We start from the raw sequence: 23,263 nt of genomic DNA on the forward strand, positions 1-23,263 counted from the left end.
GGGGAAACAGGTTGGCAGGTTTGATGCAGGATGTTTGTTACATACAGGAGGTGTGGCCGCTAATGGAATAATTACTTTAATTATCAGTTAAGATGACTCTAAATTGCCCGTAGGTGTGAATGTGAGCGTAAATGATTGTCTGTCTCTGTGTGTCAGCCCTGTGATAATCTGGCAACCTGTCCAGGGTGTACCCCGCCTTCAGCCAATGTCAGCTGGGATCAGCTCCAGTCCCCCCACAACCCTGAATAGGATAAGCGATTACAGATAATGGATGGATGGATCAGTTGAGATTATATCATTCAAAATATCTGCCACAGCACAGCAGAGTTTTGTCATCATATACACTAATACAGCAGTTTTGATGATGTTGTTTTATAGGTACTATATTCAATACTCAGAGCTCTAATATAGCAGCAAACTAAAACTAACTATTTGCTATGTAAAGATGTAGAGGAGTAATACGTGAGCAGAGAATGAAGTCGCTCTTCCTCTGTGTGTTGTAATCAGAGCTTCTCCATGTTTCGTTGACATAGTCGGGCCAACCGCACATGCTTTTTAGGCTACATTCACACCAGATCAGGCGTTGCGGCGATTTGCGTTTATTAACGTCTTATGTCACGAAAGCATAGCGGCAAACTTCCGGTTCCCCCTCAGGTAAACACTGTAAACTTTGTCAGCACTGTTGCTTTATTTGTGCTGTTAGCACCTACTGTATGAAATTATATCATTTCTAATTTGCACCATCATCAGTGTGCCACATTTTAATATTAAGAATATATTAACTCTTTCACTTTAAAGTGAATTCATTCATTCATATCCTACTTCATTCATTTTATAGAATACTATAGAATAGTACCTGCAGATGCATCACTTGGTTTGATCCCATTCATCTCAACATGTTTAATGAATAGCAGTGTCCTTTGCAACTAAAGGAGCACAAGTTCTCCTTCTCGTACTGGAAGGCTATTTTATTAATGTAAACAAAATGTCCCAACCAGCATACTTCAAGCAATACTTTGAAGATCATTTTCAAAATGTAACATCTTAAGCCTTTAAGGTAAGGCTGTCTCCAGTAACTGCACCATAAAAGTATCACAATGACAGTTTTAAACCCGCAGTGACAGATTTGAAGCAGAGTACTGACTTGTGAGGTGATGTGCTGCTGGAGGAGACGAACATGACTGTATTAATGTAAAAACAGCAGGGGTTCCTAACTTTCTCTCTCTTTCCTAGCTGAGGTGTCTGAATCTGTTTAGGTCCCTCTTGTCTAAGTAGTGTGTGGTTAAAACGCCACGGATTCCTCAGTTATACTGGTTTATAAGAAGCTGTGTGAGGGAAGGTCTGCTGCTGATTCACTGTGGTGTACTTTTTATTCACAGAGTTAGAATCATCTGCACACTTTAAAACATATTAGTGGGATAAGTGTGTGCGGGTATGTTTGTCGTCGTGTGATGATACTGTGTTGTGCGTGCAGGAATGTGCAGGTAGAAAAGGAAGTTCCTTAAGAAGCCATTTTCAGTGCGTGTATGATAAACAGCGCTGCACCTGTGCCCAACCTTCATCCTCCATCCTCCTCTCAATCTGTTTCCTCCCATCCCCATCAGTCATGCTCTCCATACCAGAGCTGTCGTCTGCAGAGTGCATGCAGTACCTGTTTGTCACACAAGCTGTGTGGGAAAATTACATGGTTTTCACTGGAGTGTCGGAGCTTGTGTGCGGATAACTATTGGAGCGTAGACAATAATTGCATTGGTGTTTAGAGATGAGTTGATAGAGGCACGTCGTTCTTACTTAGCCTATTTTATCATTTTTAAACATATTCAGGATTAGAGTCTCTTATCTAAAAGCAAAAACCCATCCACTCTCCTTGCAAAATGTATGTCCTGTCAGCTCTGAATTAATCCCATTCCCCAGACGTCTGACAGAGCAAACAACACTGCCTGTATATATCTTGAGATGGATACAACTGGCTGTGAATTTATGGTTAAAATGAAACTAGCGTAAAGACTTTCCTCTGGGACAGTAGACTGGCATCAGTTAGAGTAAAAGTGAGTGAAGGGGAAGCCAGAGCTCGTCAGTACTAATAATTCTGAGTGATTCTCTGAACCATGCATGTTTCAACCAGCGGTGGCAAATGTCCTTGATGCTTCTTCTGATCAGAATACCTCGGCGCACGCCAAGCACCACTAGCACGGCTCTCAAACTGACAGCTTTTTGTCAACAGATGCCTCTTGGGATAAAGACGGCCACTCATTAAGAAATTAATTGGATTTATTCCTGACTGCTGGAAATAAATTCGTCAACACGTCTTCCAAATGTTGCTGCCATACCTTGTAACCGTCACAATGCTCAGATGTTACAGATTGTGTCAGATGTTTGCTGAAGCAGGCAGAAACAGGCCAGTCACCAGGAAAACATTTTGGCATTGTACGTTTTTGCAAACCTTGGACACGTTGAATGTCAACGTGTTTGTGCAGGTCGACGACAGCCGTGGCCGGAGGCGTTATGTTTTTTGGTTGTCCACCTGTACCATTCTCGTGAATGCCTCAGGAATATCAGGAATGCCTTGAGGCACAAATGTCCACTTGGACTCAAGGATGACCAGATTAGATTTTGGTGGTCAAAGGTCACTGTGACTTCCCGTTTTGATGTAGACTGCAACTTGACTGGTTGGCAGGGGCATACAACCGTGAGGCAGTAATTCTATTTTTTTTTTTTTCATTTGTTCAGAGCAGGTGAGGTAGTTTATCGAGCAGCTGTTCTCAAAAGTTAGTTTGTTATAATAATGAGTTCAACAAGTGAGAAAGTCCACTAAGGCTGGGTGGGAGGGATTGTGGTGGACGGGTCAAACAAACACAGGACTTTTACCCAGGAGACGGCTGCTCGTGTCCTGTGTGAATCCAAAAGTAAACGATGACTTTACACTTATTACGTAATGTTTTTACGCTTGTTACATAATGCTGCATAAAGGTAGTTGTTGATTATTTACACTAGTTACATTGTTACGCCACGTTGTTACGCCACGTTGTTACGCCACGTTGCTACGCCACGTTGCTACGCCACGTTGCTACGCCACGTTGTTACGCCACGTTGTTACGCCACGTTGTTACGTTATTATTTGAACACAAACCATGATCTTTTTTCTAACCTTAACCAAGTAGTTTTACCGCCTAAACCTAACCAATCGTTTCACAACACTAACCACGTGACATTATGCGTTTCTGCAAACGTGATACAAGGCTAATATGAAACATATACGATACATATACAAACATATTTTTGATTCAGAAACGTTGACATCCAACATATCCCGTGGTTTGCAGAAATGTACAATGCAAGCATTTTTTCTGGCGACTGGTTTGGCACAAACTGACGAGAGGTTAAAAGCACTGGCACAGAGCACAAAATATACATCCAAAAATGTTTGCCCTGCAGGATAAAGATTGTGTCTCTTCTTCTGTGTGTGCAGCTGGTAGACTATGCAGTGTGTGTGTGTGCTGTGACTGTGGCTGAGCCTGGGTTTGTCCATGTCTAAGTATATCTAGTGTTGTATGGAACCTCTCCCAGTGTCTGTGGTTACTCCTACTGGGCAGTTCCCCAGTCGAGTTTGTGGTGAAATGTGTACAAGGCGAATACGGGCCTGTTTTTCTTGCGAGGGCTAACTTTAGCACGCTTTAGACAGGCGGATGTTTGAATAGTGCAACAACTGGACTGGTCTGTTTTTTTGTGGTTGAAAAATTAAAAGGGCCGCGCCGGACCGAGTCGGCCCATTCACTGCAGCGGTTTTGCAAATTGTGAAACCTGTTTTTTGGCATCTAGGATGGGAAGTCCAATGAAATATGTAATGTAATAATAAGACAGTAGAGAGAGACAGGGCACACATCTAGCACTTGTGAGATACTGAGCAAAAGGCAACAGTCAAAGGGAAAAATATGTATTGAATACTTGTAGTCACAATGCAAAAAATACTTTATTTATCAGGTGTTTTTGACTTTTTAGAAGGTGAATAATTACTCTGTGACAGAAATGTTGGAAAAGCGTTTTTTTGCATTTGTACTAATAATGTGTAACCCATTTTATCCTTTTTCTAATATAATAATCAAACCTGAGGGCTGAATCACCTAAAGATATTCATTCAGTTGATCACTCACAATTCTGGGATTACATATATGATTATTAAATAGTTATCAAAGTTCAATAGAAGATCTATTTTTGATGTTATTAAACGGCGATATACTTACGATTACATGCAGATGAGCAGATGTTTCTCCTCAACCTGTGATAGACGTACTCTTCAATAACTCCTATACATTTATACGGCTCTATTCATACCATCCTTCCTACATTGCTCTATCAAGTACCACTTACATTTAAATGTTGAGCAGTTTTTAATAGAATTTCATTAAACTGCACTCCAGAGAAAATAAAGACAGAAGATTGCCCTTTCTATGTCTTTCTTTATAATCATTTTTTTTGTCTGTAAGTGCACAGATTCATGTTTATCTGTCTTATTCTGCAGAAGTCGTTACAATAAAAGGGGGTTTGCAATTTAGTAAAATTCATACAGGTCACTATACATGTATAGGCTATTGAGCATGCTTTTATCCTTGGAAACAATGCTACAAGCATGCACGCTTGCACATGCAACCACATACATATGCAATAGTGTATGTGCTTACACACAAAGAGTGAGAAAGAGAGTCTCTCTTTCACACAATTTCAGACCATCCGGCACACATTAATAGCTGTTCCCTGGGGGCTGCACGTTGGAGATGTGGAAATATATCAGTCTGAGAACAAGCAAAGAAGTGAGGGATGAAGAATACAGACACAAGGAGGGAGATATGAAATAGCTTGTTGACTGTGTACTTAGCATAGGAGAGGAAAACAGCACAAGAGGTTGAAAAGCAAGCTCCAGCAGTCAGAGGGGAGGTGATGAAGGTGTTCAGCCCAGCTGGAGTCAGTTGACCTCGGACAGAGTGGACACAGTCTGTCCTGGAGGGAGTCTTGAGCTATCAACTATTTAACCTAAATGCTTGTCTTCATCTGGTAAAATTGTAAGTCACATAAGTCAAATAAGTGAGTGTCATATACATTTAAAATCTCAGTTATAGCCATGCCACTCTAGTCATTTAGTCTGTTGATCCAGTACTTTTGTCCAGAGTGAAAGATATTCTCATCTTTTGGAGGGATTACCATGCAAAGATACATCAATAACTAATGAGGGAGTTGCCATCAGCATCAGCTTCATCAGTTCAAAGAACGACTGAGGCTAAAGAAGCTAATTTGATTTAGATTGGCCTTTCATTTGATGCTTCAAGCCAAACTTTAAATGTTAACCCAGTTACTAAGTGAGCTAATTGAGTGTTGTTATAGTGCAGTTTCTATCATCTAAGAAAAGTCTCAATATCCCAAATAAAGACACAATGAGACAATACTGTACTTGTAAATGAATATTACACTTGACTCTAATTTGCCACCTGATTTGACTGTCATCAGCTCATTAAATGTTTGTTATCAGTCATTATAAGCATTATATATTTGGCTCAGAAGGGGCCTACTACACATACTATGTTGTAAAAGTGAAAGCAACATGTTCTAACACGTAAAATTAAATGAAACGTTAAATTTTTAACATTAAAAAAAAGGCTTAGGCGATAAAACTACAGCTTCTTTAGGTTTAGGCAACAAAACCACGTAATTCTTAATTGATGTAATTTCCCAAACTACAAATGTACATTAATCTTAAGCTCCAAATGGGGACAAAATGATCCCTACAATTGTTAACCTTTGCATATCTTTTCCATAAAGGCATTTACACGTGATAGAACAGATACGGACCTTCATTTTATTCATTTTTCTGACGTGTAAAATTGGTGTCTTGACACTGGACGTGCAGGTTTGTTTACTTGCTACACAAGCTGCCCTTTCTTTAATCAGAGGTCTCCCTTCTATCTTTCTTATCTCCTTCTCTTTTGTTGCTCTAAGTTCTTGCTCTTTTATCTTTTCTAATACCGTCTGTCTGATGTGTGTACTGACCTGGACAGGCGTACGCACATATGCAAGAACAAGTGCACACACAAGCGTCTCAAATACAGCCTCAGTGATAGGATCAGTATGATGCTGTATAAATTTTCCCCGGTGAAAATTATTTTTTTTTTTTGCTAGGACACACTGACACACACTCATGCACAAGCAAACACATGCACACAAGTAAACACACACACTGTGAACTGCTGCAAACAAAGATTAGAGAAAACACATCAATTTATGTGCCACTGCTTTTTATTTACTCTGGAGCTGGAGGCGACGGGGACGTCAAACACGCGGTCCTAGCTTTCAACTCGCATGCCCAGCCGTACTGCGGTTGTAACTTCTTTTTCAATAAGCAGAGAACTGATTCCTGTATAATTACACTCATTAGAGCCTGGACTTTACATAATCAACACTGATACACTGGACACAAAGACACGGAGCTTCAAAGACCTCGGGCCCGTTCTGTAGTTGCAGTAATGACAATACAGCCGTGATGATGATAGTAATGATACTTTGATGATGCCAATTATACAAGCGCCTTTATGCTCTCTTCCTGAATCTCTCTCTCACTTTTCCATGTGTTTCTTTCCGTCTCTCTTCCATCACTGACCTGATGTAGTGAAATGCCCCGAGCTCTGCTTGATTGTCAGGAAAATTTTTGATCCCTACCTGCCTGATACATGTCAGACAGGGAAACAGAATATCCTCGCCCGCAGTCATATTGCTTACAGCCCTCACTGTCAAAGCTGCCTAATGGTGAGGAATGCTAATTATTGACATTATTTTCCCTGCGACTACCTTTTCGGTTTATCTCCTCTGAGGCAGTGTATTCAGAATATGTATGTGTGTTCTGGCTGCTTGATTGGATTTCATTTTCTGTTGATTGTGTTTGTTTATATTGCTGAGGTCAGTCCATGTGTTCTGGGCTGCACAGGATTTATTTAGCCAAGTATAAATGTCTGTTTATTTGTGCGTGTCTGCTGAATTTGCTCTCTCATTGTTTACAGAGTCCGAGGGCAACTTAAGTTTGCAATTGTGCCTGTAACCGTACAAATGCATGTGTGTATGTATGCATGTGAGGAGTGGGCTTGTGTCTTGCTAACAGTTTTTATTGTATGTGATCATGTGTAGGGCTGCAACAGGGATTTTATCATTGTCGATTAATATGTTGATCATGTTCTTGATTACACAATTAGTTGTTTGGTCTATAAAATGTCAGAAGATGGTGAAAAATGTGAGTCAGTATTTCCCAAAGCACAAGATGACGTCCTCAAATGTCTTGTTTTGTCCACAACTCAAAGTTTACTGTCATAGAGGAGTAAATAAACCAGAAAATATTCACATTTAAGAAGCTGAAATCAGAGATTTTTGACATTCTTTTTATTAAAAAATTACCCAAACAAATTGATTCATCTTTGCAGCTCTAGCCATGTGACCTGTGTGAGAATCACTGTGTGCCATTGGCTCTCACTTGTCGGTGTCCCCCTCTGATCAGTGTGATTTAGGAGCTGCTAACATGCCGGCAGTGTTTCCTCTGGCCCATCTGGAGTCCAGTTCCTGGCGGCATCAGGAAGAGCCGACGCCCCTGTGCCAAGTGTGGCCACAGTGGATGGGTGGGGGTGCTCGTGGTGGTGGGTCGGTGGTTAGAGCTGGTTTGAGCTGGGGAAAGTGCTCTAGTATTTCAGGATCAGTGGGCAGCAGACACAAGATCATAAATAGAGTTTTTATTGCTGAGCTGCTATGCTGGTTGAGCCTGGGTCTTTCAGCAACATCACAGCAGTGATTGATAGTTCCCATGTGCCAAGGGAGGAGGGTGTGCGGTGTAGGCGGAGAGGCACATCACACAGCGGAAACAGCGGACATGGCAAAGGCTGGCAGAGCCTCCCGCCCTCGCTCTCCTCCCCCAGGGTTACCCCCTGACAATCTCCTGTCCTGCGTCAGCCTACAGATCTGTGTGTGCACACACAGCATGGGCTCTTGTCTCACACAGCTTCTACCTAGAGCTGGAAGAGCCTTTAAAGTCTCTGCAGGCTATTAGGTTCACACACACACACTCACATATGCACAGGTGAAAGCTGTAAAAGCCTTTTGGTCCTGGTGAGCCTCCATCTAGCAGGTGGGTTCACAGCAAAAGTAGCTGTTCACTCTCCAGATGGTACCGGATTCTTCAGACTGAAGTGCGGGACACCCAGAGTGTTGGTCCATCCATTTGTTTCTCCGTCCAACAGCTCTGCTGTGCCAGCAATGGACAAAAAACACAAGATAAAATTAATTATGAGATTAGATGAGTGTGGGTTGGTCTTTGATATTTGCATATGTAGTCTATTTGCACAACCCTCTAAAGCCCTGAAGACTCCAAATCTTCTCCAAAGTTTAATTTATAACATTAAATATTCATGACTAAATCACTAAAGCAACAATTGATGTTTCAAAAACATCTCTTATTTAATAGGGATGCACCGATCCGACTTTTTCAGGGCCGATAGCGATACCTGGGCTTTTGGTATCAGCTGATACTGAGTACCGATCCAATACCAGTGTTTAATGAATAAGCTGTATGCCTCACTGCATGGAAGTGACTGGGATCATTCTTTTATGTGTAAGGAAACGTTAGGCTTGAGTCAAACATTGATTTCTTAACTTTGTAAATCAAAATGTAACAAATAAAAGCATAGATTTAAATTGTACACCATCAACTTGGTAAGAAATCTTCAAAATTAGCAGGAATTACTAAGGAAGTGTAAACCTTTTTAATGCAGCAACAAATTGGTCAAAACATAAACAGGAATTCAAATTCCACTATATAATATATAGAGTATATAAACATAGAATTGAATGGAATAGATCCGCCCCATTGTCACCAATCCAGCTATTTGAGTTAGTATCGGCCCGATATTGGTATCAGTGCAACGCTATTACTGTTTAAAATAAAAAAATAAAAATGTGTCAGAATTAACCCCAAATAGCACCGCTAGTTATTTAAAAAGTGTCAAGTCAATACTGAGTTACAAAAATATATATTTTCACTCACACAAAGATTAGAAATCTCTGTTAAAAAAGCTTTCCTGTAGCTCTATAACAAAATGCATAGGGTGTAAATATCCAAAGAATCTCTGAGGTAAGCTTTATTTACACCAAAAATCACAAAACAAAACTCCCTGTTAGCATCCAAAGCTAAATGTACTGTCTTTACTGTGAGAGGATTTTGTCAGATCTGTGCCAGACTGGTCTCTATGGTAACGGTCATGCTTATGCCTTTTCTGCAGGAGGCTAAACTGTATCACAAAATGGCAAGCATGAGGTTAAGACCCACTTTTGTAGGCTAGACACTGGACCTGCTTCTTCTCTTCAAAAGCACAACCAACCATTGAGATCGTGTAATAGTCGGTTATATGTGAAGAACTGCCTCTCGGTGCAATGTGATGGAGGACACAGGGATGTAATATGCCCAGTATGCTCTGTTCTGCAGGTCTTCATTGAAGGTTTTGTTTTTACAGCCATCCTAATTTGGGCCGGCTAGCTGAGTAGTTTGGCAGCAGTGTGAGGAGGCTGCGTGGTTAAGGACCACAGAGATTTTTTTCATTCGGTGCCAGAGAGCAGCGTTGCTCAGAGCTTTTGAGAAAACATCTGATGGAGCCTCTTGAGTGCTCCCAGATTGGCAACGTGAATAGCAGCTTTCATGGAGGCTGCTTGCCCTAATGTGTTTTTGAACTGTGTGCATGTGTGTGTGTGTGTTTGTGTGTTTTCATGCATGTAGGTATGTATGCATCGTAGACTCCACTTTACTTTGGTGTGTGCGTGTGTGTGTGTGTGTGTGTGTGTGTGTGTGTGTGTGTGTGTGAGAGAGAGAGGGAGCGGTTTGGGTGTTTACATAAATAAAGAGGCAGAAAGCCAGCAGCAGAAACGCACAGCTGGGTGTATTTCGGGGACTTTTTTTTTCCAACGGTGATATCTCAATCTTTCACAGTACTGTAGACCTACCTTTTCATTTATTTATAGAGACAGTAGCTGAAACAAACAGCTCTTTTCTCTGGGAGGGCTTCTTCTCTGACCACAGAGTCCTCCATGGAAAAACTGAGGTCTTCAGACGACATCCTTTTTTGACAGAAATGTCACTTTGTCCCTTTCGTTATCGCTGTCCTGCTGTCCTGTTAACCCCCCCATACATACATCCATGTCTTTACAGCTAGTTGTAAACACAGTAGATGGGAGAAGTGTTTCAGCTCCCATACTCATATATATTTAATGCAGTTGCAGTTGTATCCGTAATACCTCCGTTCTAATTTGAACTGTAATGTCAGCAGACATCATCAGAGCTGTTTCATAAACCCCTAGACTCCCAGTTGTTTGCTGATCTGAATCAGGCACCGCTTGGTTGAGATCCTCCACAGAGGCAGCGCAGCTACTGCTGCAGGACTTTGGCTTGCAGGGGTTGCACAGACATCATCATCACCAAGTGAAGCAGCTTGACAGAGGGGCCTCGCAGGTCCTCAGAGAGCCACACTGCAGCACTCTGTCTCCCCCAAGTGGTGCGTCATTGCACCCCATGACCACCACCGCCGCCGCTTGGACTTCCCCACTGTGCAGTGTGATCATGTACACAATTTGTGTCCAGTGTGTTTCCTCATGTCTTCATGAGTGTGCGTGTATACAGTGCAGGTGTCACTTAGTTCTGAGGGTGCTGACAAGCGTGACTTATATTGGACAGGAACGAGGTCAGATTCCACACACTCCTCCACAAAGCTTTGGGAATCGGGGGTATTTTTGCCCGTGTGTCCTCTGTGGCTATCAGGTTTTAACAGGCCGACTCTGTGTGTCGGGTGAGCCAGGTCATGCCAGACTGGGGAAAGTGATACCTCCATCCACAGGAGGCTGGACACAGCCTCACTCTGTCCCATGCTGCGTTGCACATGTTTCGGAAAGGGAGGGAGCATCAGACTTGTGTACTCTGAAAAAACTTTTGAACATCTGACACCTGAGCTGTAAAGTGAACTTTGGTCTGTCCTCCTGTCCACTACGTTGTCCATCCTCTTGTATTTATCGCGTCCTCTTCTTCTATCACAGGTATGAAACGTCCGTTCAGCCCATCACCTCTGGCGAACGCCGAGCTGGACCGGAGGGGGTTTGGCGCCGGGCTGGAAGTGCAGATGGACGGCGAGTCTTGCTGCGACACCCAGGACGAAGGTGCAGTGCTGGATGAGCAGTCACTAGGGGGCGACCTGCCTTCTGCACTCTGCAGACCCAAAAGGGAGAGAAAGCAGCGGAGCTACACAATGTGTGACGTCTGCAACATCCAACTCAACTCAGCCGCACAGGCCCAGATCCACTACAACGGCAAGTCCCACCAGAAGAGACTCAAGCAGATCAGCAACGGCAAGATGCCAAGTAACACAGGTAGGCCCGGAGCGCTGCCCGAACATTGGATGAAGTGCTCTGCCTCTGCATTTTGTAACCCTGCTGTCACAATAGAGCCACGCAGATTAACAGAATCCCACACACTGTTCACGGCTCACTGTCACCAGCCTCTGTGTGCCAATCCCCCCTACTTGTGTTCAATAGAAATTAAACAAATGCGATTCTATTTGCTGAAATGTTCAGACAGAGCCTTGGGCTGAGGACACACACACGCACACACACACACACACACACACAAGTGAAGCAGAGCTGAGTGAAGTCAGCAAGTGAGACGCTAATTAAGTGCTGGTTGTGTTTGATGGTTGTGTTCCTGGGAGTGATGCGGCTGGAGTGAAGTTGGACATTTTGTCATTCTAGTCACAGCCTCGATTAGGACTCCGCTCGAGGGAATCGGTCTCTCAGTGACTCGTTCACACTCCCGGTCTCTCGTTTTGCTCTTTCTTCAGCCTTGCTAAAATGATGCAGACACACAATACTCACAGTAAACACGCAAGTATAGTATGTAGACAGGCAATAAGCTCACATACCACTGTAAAAAAAAAAGTAAACAAACAGGAATAACAATTCAAGCTCAAATTGTCATATGAGTAGATCTTTAGTAGCGACAGGTCGACTGACGACTGAAGCGTCACAGTTGATTGTGTCTCAGGTTTCCGCGCTGGAAGACGTCTGTCTGTTATACCAATCACATGGCCTACATCTGCCCTCCAGACATGCACACTGTCAACAGCCAACAGGGCTTCATACGTATATCAATTGGTCGGATGTGGTTATATCTGTGCATTTATGTGTCTTTAGTCTGTCTTCCTGAAAGAGCTTTTGCAGTATTTGAACCGGCACTATCTGACAAAGGCATTTTGGGAACAACAGGATATGAAATCCATCAAAGCAAGTGAAATAATCTCATCCCAGCGGTAGATCTATATGGTTAAATGTCAAGCCCTGAGAAGATCTTCCTAAGGCAGCGCTGGACTGATGCTCAAGGAAGTAGGCTTGTCCAAGGGTTACATTTCCAAGATGATGCTCACAGTATTTATTTCTGAAAATGTCTTTTTGTAGCATCTGAAGCAGGAAAAATGTTCTGTGAAATAAGAATGGATAAAGCCATTAAGTACATTTTAAAAAGAGTAAAATTCCCTGTATCTGATGTCTGAGAAATGCAGTAGGAAGAGCTATTTGTAAAACCCAGTTGCGTAATAGATAATACATTATTTGTCTTCCAAATACGTTCTCCTTATCCTTTTGAAAATACTGGATAACTTATTTGGACAACATTGCATGCTTGGCCTTTTTCAGTATTTGTAGGGTGAAGCAGTTTCTTGCATTTACATCATGCTGCTGTCACTTTTGGCTAATTTGCTGTAAAAAGTTGAATGTGTTATGTTCAGAATTGGTTGTGTTAGCCTGTTTTATGATGTCGGTGACAGCTGTGGCCGGAGGCATAATGCTTTCAGGTTGTCCGTGCGTCCGTACCATTCTCGTGAACGCGATAGCTCAGGAACGCCTTGAGGGAATTTCTTCAAATTTGGCGCAAATGTCCACTTGGACTCAAGGATGAACTGATTCGATTTTGGTACTCAAAGGTCACTGTGACTTCACAAAACATGTTTTTGGCCATAACTCAAGAAATGCTAATTATGACAATTTCACACAAATGTCTGACAAGATAAAATGATGAAGTGATGACATTTTGGAAAGATATGGATATAAACCGCAACTTGAGAGGTGGTTGGCGGAGGCATACAACCGCAAGACAGTAAATCTATTTTTTTTTAATCAGCACTTTTCTTATTATTTCTGTATTCCTTGTCGGAAGCTATTATATTTCAATGACAGGGGCGTACAACAGTCATGACCATGAAAAAAGACTAAAAGTGAGGGTTTCCAACCTCTTCATTCACAATCAAGAAACTATTTCAGTGTTCTTTTTTTACATTTTAATGACACTGAGTAGTTTAAAGCCAAGGATAATGATTTATAAGTGGCTCTGAGTCTCTCTTTGTATCTATGCCCTTGCAAGAGACGGATGAGGAGTTGCTGTTCTCACACTTCTCTTAGTGGAAGCAAGTACTGAATAATAGTAAGAACATTAATTCATTGTGTAAAAGCTCACACTGTCTTCTTGTTGTGAAGACATTTTTGAACATGCTGACATATGCTGTCATGTCATGTCATGTCATGTCATATGATGAGCTTTTCACAAATATGGCCAACATACTGTACATCAGCTTGGCAGTAAGAGGCCATCTTCTGTAGCTATGAATCTTACTGTGATTGCTTAATCTAGGTTTTGTCATTGATATATTTTTCTGCACAAGTATTAAATATTGATTTAATTCAGGAGTTCTATGCAGCACCTAAGGACTGCGTTAGGCAGCTTTTATGACAGTCGATCAAATCAATATTTTAGTTGTGCTTCATCTGACAATAGAAACACAAAAACTATGTCAACGAAAACACACGTCTCTATTGATTCAGAAAGTTAACGATCACAGAGGAGAGGAGTATGTTATCAACAGCCATTGTCAAAAGTGTGAATGTAGCATTTACTGTAGTTGTTTGCAAAGCAAAAAGAGGAGAAAAAAAATAATATATAAACATTTTTGTCACTGTGGGCAGCATAACTTTTAGAAATTTGTTCTGAAAATGCAAGTGTTGACAGAAAACTTTGGACAGTTTTTCAGATTTATCTCCATTAGTGTGGTCACAGCCTGACATCAGCACATATGCTTATTCTGAGCTGAATATTAGGTTTTAGCATTTAGACGCAAAGTGCTTAGGTCCTGCTTTTTGGTGAGAACTTCTTCACCCATAAAACACCCATGAGTGAGTCTAGTATTTCTGAGGGTTTTTGTGCTTATGGGCCGATGGGAAAATAGAGATTTTTGTGTCTACATGTCGTATATGTGCATGTTGGGTGTATGAATAAATACATAAATAACATACACAAACCCTGAAAAAGTTAGAATTTTTACAAGACACAACAATATGTATTCATTCATTCACAGGCATGTACAAACACACACAATCCACAGCATCTAAAGCCCCGGCACTGGTGGTTCTAATCAGCTCTTATCAGCGGCGGTTTGCCTGATTCAGCATGTTCGGTCTGCAGAACAGGCAGCCGGTGAGATGGAGCTGTACGACTGGCTGTTCGGCCTAGCGAATCAGTGATTGTACTGTTTTCATGCAGTAACTCCGTCTTCCTCCACCTTTTCTTTCTTATTCCACAAACAAAAGTGACCACATCATCTCAAAGCAAAGCAAAACTTTTCCAGTTCTGCAGCTTTTTATCAGACACGTGCTTGAAAGTGATTCACAGTGGTGGGCTATACCTTGTTTAGTTTGTGTCTCCTCAAGGCTCGGTCTTTGTTTTTTTTTTGTTTGGGTTACGAACTGATCAGATATTTCTTCTCACGGAAGCGCAGAACACGCGTCAGCTTGCCGTCGGCTCGGATCTTGAGGTGCTTACTGTACTGTAGGTGCAGCAGAGCGGCAAGCATGGAACAAACTTAGTAAACTCTATAATATACCAGAAACTCAGTCTGTCAGACACGCAGGCCACGTGTTGTCTAAATCCTCCTGTTTTGGTACACTGCTGCAGGTGATGCAGACTGCGTGTATAAAAGTTTGTGAGTACGTGTTTATGTGTTTGTGTAATGTGTGTGTGTGGCGCAGGGTATGCTGAACTGTTGTGGTGTGCAGATTCTCTCTGACATGCAGTCACAATCACACAGCCTTATCTCTGCTCACCTTCTGCTGACTCCCTCAGGCAGCCAGCCCTGCTGTGTCCTCAGCTCCACCACAGCTTCCCTGCTCCGCCGTGTGTGTCTGTGTACGTTTGCGTGCATCCTGCATGTCTGGTACAGATATTTTTAGATTTCTTAAATGCTGCAGAGTCTCTAACTCGTGCTGTTGAAACATAAATACGTGCTTCGGTGCCTCCGTGTTTATGTCAGCCCACATATGTACAGTAAAGTATGGATCTTTATGGGATTATAGATTTCATGAACAAAGAATATTTGCTTTGAAATCAATGTGTGTGTGTGTGTGTGTGTGTGTGTGTGTGTGTGTGTGTGTGTGTGTGTGTGTGTGTGTGTGTGTGTGTGTGTGTGTGTGTGTGTGTGTGTGTGTGTGTGTGTGTGTGTGTGTGTGTGTGTGTGTGTTACTCCCAGTGAATAGTCTCCATGTCGGCTTGCGTTTTCTTCCCTCTCTGCTTCACTAAGCTGACAGTGGGTTCAGGCTCTTTTCTCTCTCCTTCCTCTCCCTTCTTCCTCATCCCTCCCTACTTCTGGCATGGATGCTGGACATGTGGTGGAACCAGTCCCACTGGAAGATGAATGTGCCACTGATGAAGTGATTTCCCTCCGTTATCACAGAGAGTAATATATAGAGAAGCTTGCTGACAGATCAGGATGGAAAGAAGCCCAGATGTTTGGGTGACAATGTGAGTTCAGGTGTTAATTTATGTCCATTTTTCATATTGAGTAATGTTAAAAATTCACTGTGCAAGCCTACTTGTATTTTTAAATTAAGGTGACAATGATTCATTGACGTGAAAACACCATGTGTTGCTCCTCGAAGGAAACATTTAAGGTGTGGCCAAAAAAAACAAAATCCTCCACGGATTAGTTTTTCCATCAACTAGGCTGAAGCAAATAGATTTCCTGAGATAAAATAAAGCTACTTAAAGAAAAAAAAAAAAAAAATCCACAAGATATTTTTTAGGTTGTCATGGTTCTTGTGTGGCTGCTAATGCTGGCTATATTTCATCCTGTCCGAAAAGAAATACAATCACAATGCTTGCAATATTTCAATGCCATAGTAAGAACCAAAGAACCAGAGCAGGTGGTGGGAGATATTTTACACATTTATTTGTGTTAAATGCATTTACATTTCTTGCATAATTTCCTCACTAATAATAAAAAAAATAGGGCTGTCAATCGATTAATATATTTATCGATGTCCATGATTAATCGCAAATTTATCAAACTTTTTTATCTTTTCAAAGTGTTTCTTAAAGGGACATTTGTCAAGTATTTAATACTCTTATCGACATGGGAGTGGGCAAATATGCTGTGTGTCAGTGTGCTGACTTGACTATGACTTGTCTCAAACTGCATGTGATTATCATAAAGTGGGCATAGTCTGTAAAGGGGAGACTCGTGGGTACCCACAAAACCCATTTTCATTCACATATCTTGAGGTCAGAGGTCAAGGGACCCCTTTGAAAATGGCCATGACAATTTTTCCTCGCCAAAATTTAGCACAAGTATGGAGTGTTATTTAACATCCTTCGTGACAAGCTAGTATGACATGGTTGGTACCAATGGATTCCTTAGGTTTTTTCTAGTTTCAGATGATGCCAGTATCTTCACTTTAAAACTCAGCCCAACCTCTAAAATATTTATTGCGTTAAAAGGAATTAGTGCCGTTAAAACGAATTTGCGTTAACGCATTATTGTGTTAACTTTGACAGCCCTAAAAAAAAACTTTCCAACTAAAGTGCTATGAAACTTTGCAGTATTGAAGACCTTTGTATCTTTATTATCTTTATCTTCGCATCATTCTTTTTTTTAGAAATACAAGGAGAAAAGCCCAGGAGATGTGGATGACTCATAGTTTGCTCACAATCTAACTTCCAGTTGAAAACAGAAATTAAGTCCAGATGCTATTCTTATTCTCCTTTTCTCATTGTGTTGGTCTCTCGGGGGAATGTTTTCACCCTCGCAGCACGATCCATGTCAGTGCATGGTATGTGTGATTTGAAACTGGCATTGCATCCTACATGTATGTGCAAAGAGACACGTATGACAGTACACCTTCAAAAGACTTGTGGTGTATTTGTAGCGGGTTTCTTAATTTACATCTCTTCCTTCACGAGGCTATATCTGTGAAGTCCGATTGTTGTTCAATGGGTTATTTCAAGCATTGCTTTTATGTGTTTTTTGCATTTACTTTACACCTGCATCCTCACAGATTTTACATTTGACACATTTTGTTGACTGCAGCTGCTGAGCGGAAATATACACAAGCAGTTAGCTAGTATGCACATGTGTGATGGTGCATATGAGCTTGAAACCCCATTTACTTCCTCTTTCCCCAAGTGATGCTGTTCTTAGTGGGGACGTTGGGAGGCCTCGAACTTCCTCTCACCCACCAATGAGCAGCAAAGAGTCCAGTCCTCTAAGGGAGACCGTTTTTAATCCCTCATAATAAGCATTATTATTCATTTTGGCCAAAGACACGCAGCCAGACGCACCAAAATATGGAGAATTAAAACATACCGCACCCCCGACGGAAATGCCTCATGCACATGCATTCACACCCTTACTCATAGTCTCTCTTACAAACATACACGTGTGGCTCAGTTCTGCGGTACTATAAATAATCCTCCTTTTCAGATCAGATGATCAAATGATGATGGAAGGGTGTGGAGAGAGAGAGGGTAGAGAAAAGGGATGGAGAGAGTGGACAGCAGTCTGGCCTGATATGACCCAACAGCATTGCCTCTGGATCTATAAACCTGACAACACACTGTTTGCCTGTGTGTGGTTGTTTGTATTTTTCATGTGTGTTAATCTTCCTTAGCTGTATGAGGAGGCATAAATGTGTCATGTGTGGATGTGGATGTTTTCTGTGAAACACATAAAAGCGAGAGGAGGAAGAGGAGGAGGGAGAGAGACTTTTTTCATGGTGGTCCATATCTCATTTTCCTTTGATTTGTGCATATTTGTGTGTGTTAGTGTATGTTGCCTCCTCTTCCTGGTTAGTCTCTTCATCATGGTCCCCGTCTGACTCTATCTCTCTGGCTCTCTTTTAATAAAGCGTGAGGAATTGGATTAAAGGCAAGGATTTTCTGCTTGAATGCATTTGCGCATCTGCGTTTTATTTTTGTGCTTCCTTGCCGTTTTCCTATTTTTTTTCTTCCCCCTGCAGAGTGAAATGACTTCTCCCTCCCCACACCTTTGGACATACATGTGCATACATTGTGTGGCATTTGTGTTGCGACTGGCCTTATCTTGATCGTCGTATATCATCGAGTGTTGCTCTGCCTCTGGAGAAATTACTATGTAGCTGCTGGTTGTCGGATATGGCTAATTCCAGAGATCCTTTCGTCATTTGGGCAAATTCAAATCTCCACAAAATGTAGTAAATGATCAAAACTATTATAATAACAAAAACAATGCTTTAAATGAATGTGTAAAGTAAATTAAAATCCTAATAAGGACATATAGGAGATTGCAGTGACCTATTTTATATCAGTATGAGTTAACCATACTCCCAAATCATTTTAGAGAATTTCTCTTTCCTTCTCTTTTGTGTAAATCTCCTGAAATGCTTTGTGGCTGTGGAGTCCTGCACTTTGTTCCCACCCCTCCACCTCCGATCCCCCGACTCGCCGTCCTCCTCTCTCCCTCCTCTCTGCTTCGCCGCAGGGTGTGCCCTTCTGTGTGACGGCAGTTCAAACTCTGGAAAAAGGTCGGCGGGCATATACCGGGTCGACACACACACAGGACCCAGTGGAGCGAGAAACATGGGGAGCGGCGCTCATAAGGCCACGGGGAGAGGGGCGTATCTCTCAGAAATCATCCGATGTCTGTGTTTACCCGGGTTCTGACAGGTCGACCAGCTCCGTCTGTGGATAAGGCCAAACGAATCTCACTGTGAGCCCTTATCTCGCCTTGTCTGATACACAAACCCATATTGCCACAGCTGCCGCAGACATATCTGCTAAATGAATTGAACTGTTTGCCAGTTTGCTAAATGTCAGACAATATCAGTCAGTTTCAACAGTATTTCGTGAATTCGGTCACCTAGCACGACCCCGTCTTTCTCTTTCTCACCAACTGTGTCCTTTTTTATTCACAATCTACAAATAGAATTTTAATAATTTTCTTCTTTTTTATTTTTTTCCAGCTCCTCCAACACACACTGAACATCAGTAGATATATTGTACATTTGATATAGAAACAACAAAGGTACAATGTGACCTGATGAGCCTCTCTCTTTCTCTCTTGGCCAATTTCGCCCTCTTCCCCAGTGGCTCATTGTAAAAAGGCCCATGAAAGGCTTTTCTTTCTGGACAGAGATGAGTCCTTTTAACCCCCCCTCATCTCGCCTCCACCTTAGCCATCCTCCGAGCCCAATCATTACAGGCCTTTAGAAGGGCAAAATTACAGCAGAGTGACTTATTACCATCCGTATCCAGGGCCAGGGATGGAGGTTAGAGAGAGAGAAGGTAGGCAGGAATTGAGGGGAGATAGAGAGTGATGAAACAGATGAGGTAGAGGAACAAGGAAGATGGAAGTTCTACGAGGGGAAGGATCACATCGGCAAGATAGAGAGAAGGGGTAAAGATTAGAAAGGAGATTGAGAGGCTGGCTTGAATAGAGAGAGTGGGTGGTGTGTGTGAGAGAGGGCGAGAAGCAGACGTAGACAAACACTGTCATTTACTGAGCGAGGCAGAGCTGTCTGCTAATGGACACATGATATATGGCCCCTGAAAGTTTGCTCTGCCTCAAAGTTCACACGTACCTCCCTTCCCCATCCTTCACATCCAGTGCCTTGCCAACGGAAGCAATGTACCATGGGATGCCAGAACCAGCTCTGCGGAGGGTCACTGAGGTTTTTTTGACTGTCAGCTTTGGGACTTCATTTTTTGGAATTTGATCTAATCTCATGAGAGCCCTTGTATCACATTGAATGAGTGGAATCAGCGGCAGAGTAGTCTGACAGTGTCAGAGCGTTTGCTAGTGTGTGGACCTCCAGAGACCCTCGCTGTGTCGTACACAAAACTGAAGCAGACACGCTTTAGTAAACAGATGTAAACTACGTGGAATGGGATGAGAATGGAAGTGGGAGGAGGGCGGGCGCGTGTGGTGCTCTAACAAACACAGAAATAGACATCTCACTGGTGTAGATGCTTTTCGTCTAACGCACCCACAAAGGAAAACAAACTCACAGCCTCACATCCTCGTACTTTTATTTCACACTGATAAACAAACATATTTTTCACATCTTTGTTTGTACCAAATTCAAACTAAATCACATGATAACACATACCACATGCTGTTTATGCAGTAGGATACAAAGGGATGCAGTGGGGAAGCCAAATGCATTAACTGTAAACTAAACCACTTTTCTACCCATTTTTATGCCTCTGCACCGGCAAGAGCTGTGGCCGGAGGCATTATGTTTTCGTGTCGTCCGTCCGTCCGTATGATATCTCAGGAGCAAGACGAGCAATGCTCATTGGAATGAATATGTCTTGGGGTCTGGTATCCAGTTCTAATAATACATCCATGGGATGAACTGATTAGATTTTGATGGTCAAAGGTCAAGGTCACCGTGACCTCATGTCCGTCCCATTCTTTTGAACGCAATATCTCAGAAACGCCTTGAGGGAATTTCTTTAGCACAAATTTGGCACAAACGTCCATTTGGACTCGAGCATGAACTGATTAAAATTTGGTGGTCAAAGGTCTCTGTGACCTCACAGAACACATTTTTGGTCAAAACTAAAAAATTCATAATTAATTATGAAAATTTCACACAAATATCTAAAAGGATAAAATGATGAAGTGATGCATTTTGGACAGACATGGATGTAAACTGCAACTTGATTGGTTGGCGGAAGCACACAACTGCGAGGCGGTAATTCTAGTTTTAGTCTGACAGAAATAGTGTTCAGCCAATTCTTGTCATATTATTGTAAATATTAGTAGTTTTAAACTGATGTTGGTTATATGAATTGTCAGGTTTATTTGTGAAGCACGGTTTAAACACGAGCAACTCAAAGTGCTTTACATAAGGCAAAGACATCGATTAGAACAGCATTAAGCTGCAAGTTTTTTTTAAGTTTTAAAGTTTTTTTTTATGATTAAAGAAAAGGAAAGGTCTTTTGGGAAACCTCAGAAATCTCTCAGTCAGCTGGAGGGGCGTGTCCATGTCTGTGTTCTGACAGCAGCTGGTAGGCTGAGCGTCGGCAGGGGAATGAGAAACAAAGTAATCAACTTTCAATAATCATACACAAGTAGTGAAAAAAATCTGTGTATATCAAAATATTTTATCATAAAAAGCAGCAATGACCAACAATAAAATAAGAAAAAACATCTATATACAAGTGTAGTCAAGTGTTATCTATGTAGTAAACAATACAATTAGTGCACAGAAATAAATACTGAATGGATATACAGTATATGAACTGGATGATAATGTACAGTATGTACATGTACAGATGACAAGATACTGCATGTACAGTGAGTAGGATTTATATCGACAGTGACAGATGACATGTACATTTAAAAAAAGAATTGTGCATTAAAAACAGTAGAATTATAATCTATAACATCAGCAGTAGATATTTTGGTGTTAGAGGGTTATTCACAATGTATGACTGATTTAACTGAGGGACCTACTGTGGGAAGAAACTGTTCTTGTGCCTGGTTCTTCTGGTGTGCCTAATGATGATGATATAAATCACTGCACAGGATGTGATGTTTTTAAGGACAGGACTGAACTTGAACCAGCTTGTGTCCCAACATTCATTGCCCATCTGACTTGTGATCTTAGCTGTACTGTAGGTATGCCAGTTCTTAGAGGTTTTATGCAAATACGCTCCCTGGTGAGCACGGCCAAAAGAGACAACTCCAGCTCCTCCTGACTCTTACACACAAATATGCAAACACACACACCATGCCATTTAGAGAGCAAGCGAGGCAACTCATGGATGATTTTCATTGTTATTCATGTATTAATTTATTCGGTCATGGCAGATGTGAAACAGGGCTGTAATATGCAGATGTGGGTTTGTTTCTCGATGGGAATTTTCCGGTCCGTTGCCTCTAGCTGCCACTAATAATAAAGACAGGCAAGGAAGGTGGAGGAGGAAAGGGGGAGGAGAGACCGAGTGAGAGGAATGGGAGTTAGAGAGGGAAGGTTGGAGTTGTCAAGATGCCTCCAGTCATACACCAGCTCTCAAACAGCTCGCCTACTCCCTTTTCTCCACACACACACACACACATATACACTCACTCAGACACACACATGCGAGCAGTGACCAGGTGTGATCTAGCTGTGAATGAGCTTGTCCTTGACATGAAGGTGAGCATGTAGAGTTGTCCTCTCTATTGTTGACAAGACACCTGAGCAGCTGCAGGCTGTTGCCTCTCTGTCTTTAGATCAGCAGTAGAAGCTGATGTTAAACTGGCTACAGTTAATGTAACAACACATTAAGATACAAGGGAAACACTTCTTTTGGCAATTAAAACTCAAGATGTGGCTTAATGTGAGGCTTGAAACGATACAGCCAACTACTTTTCTTTACTGTTTCTCAGCTCATAAAGAAAAGGAATCTCTCTGTTGTGCAGCTGCTAGAAAGCGAATGCATTTTTATGTGCTGCTTTTATTGGAAATGCTCCCTATGAGTAGTGCGGTCGTGGTAAGAAAATAGCCAGTTGAACAAACTGACTGTGTCACTGCCCGGCACATAAATAGCCAAGGACTGTAAGACACCCTGTAGGCGATGGGCTGTGAGACACGTTGTTTTCTGCGTGTGTTGTTGTGGTGTGGCACCCGGGTTAGTTCCTGCGGGAGGGTCATAGTAGGCGGGGAACATTGCCATGCCGGAGGAGCAATGATGTCAAAGACGAGATGCTAACAGGCAGCGAAGGATTCACTCTATTTTCTCTTCGCCGCTGCATTTATTAGAGATATTAACCCCCTCATGTCTGCATGATTGAGTGGCGGAGTGGCAGATAGAGGAGAGGAAGGGGAAAGAGTTCATGTAGAGAAGGATGAAAGATGAAGA

The 23,263-nt window shown here is 42.0% G+C and overlaps 1 protein-coding gene across 6 annotated transcripts in view; it reads left to right on the top strand.

Annotated features, from left to right (window-relative positions):
• The window catches only part of znf385c (zinc finger protein 385C), a 176,648-nt gene that overhangs the window by 67,598 nt on the left and 85,787 nt on the right, over positions 1–23,263 (top strand). For all 6 annotated transcript variants that reach the window (XM_074656166.1, XM_074656161.1, XM_074656163.1 and 3 more), the window contains one exon: positions 11,101–11,430. In XM_074656166.1, coding sequence (XP_074512267.1) covers positions 11,103–11,430 — 328 coding nt within the window. In that variant the 5' untranslated portion in view covers positions 11,101–11,102. The remainder of the gene's footprint in view (positions 1–11,100; positions 11,431–23,263) is intronic.

This window comes from Sebastes fasciatus, chromosome 13 (genome assembly GCF_043250625.1).
Source record: "Sebastes fasciatus isolate fSebFas1 chromosome 13, fSebFas1.pri, whole genome shotgun sequence".
Taxonomy (NCBI): Eukaryota; Metazoa; Chordata; class Actinopteri; order Perciformes; family Sebastidae; genus Sebastes; species Sebastes fasciatus.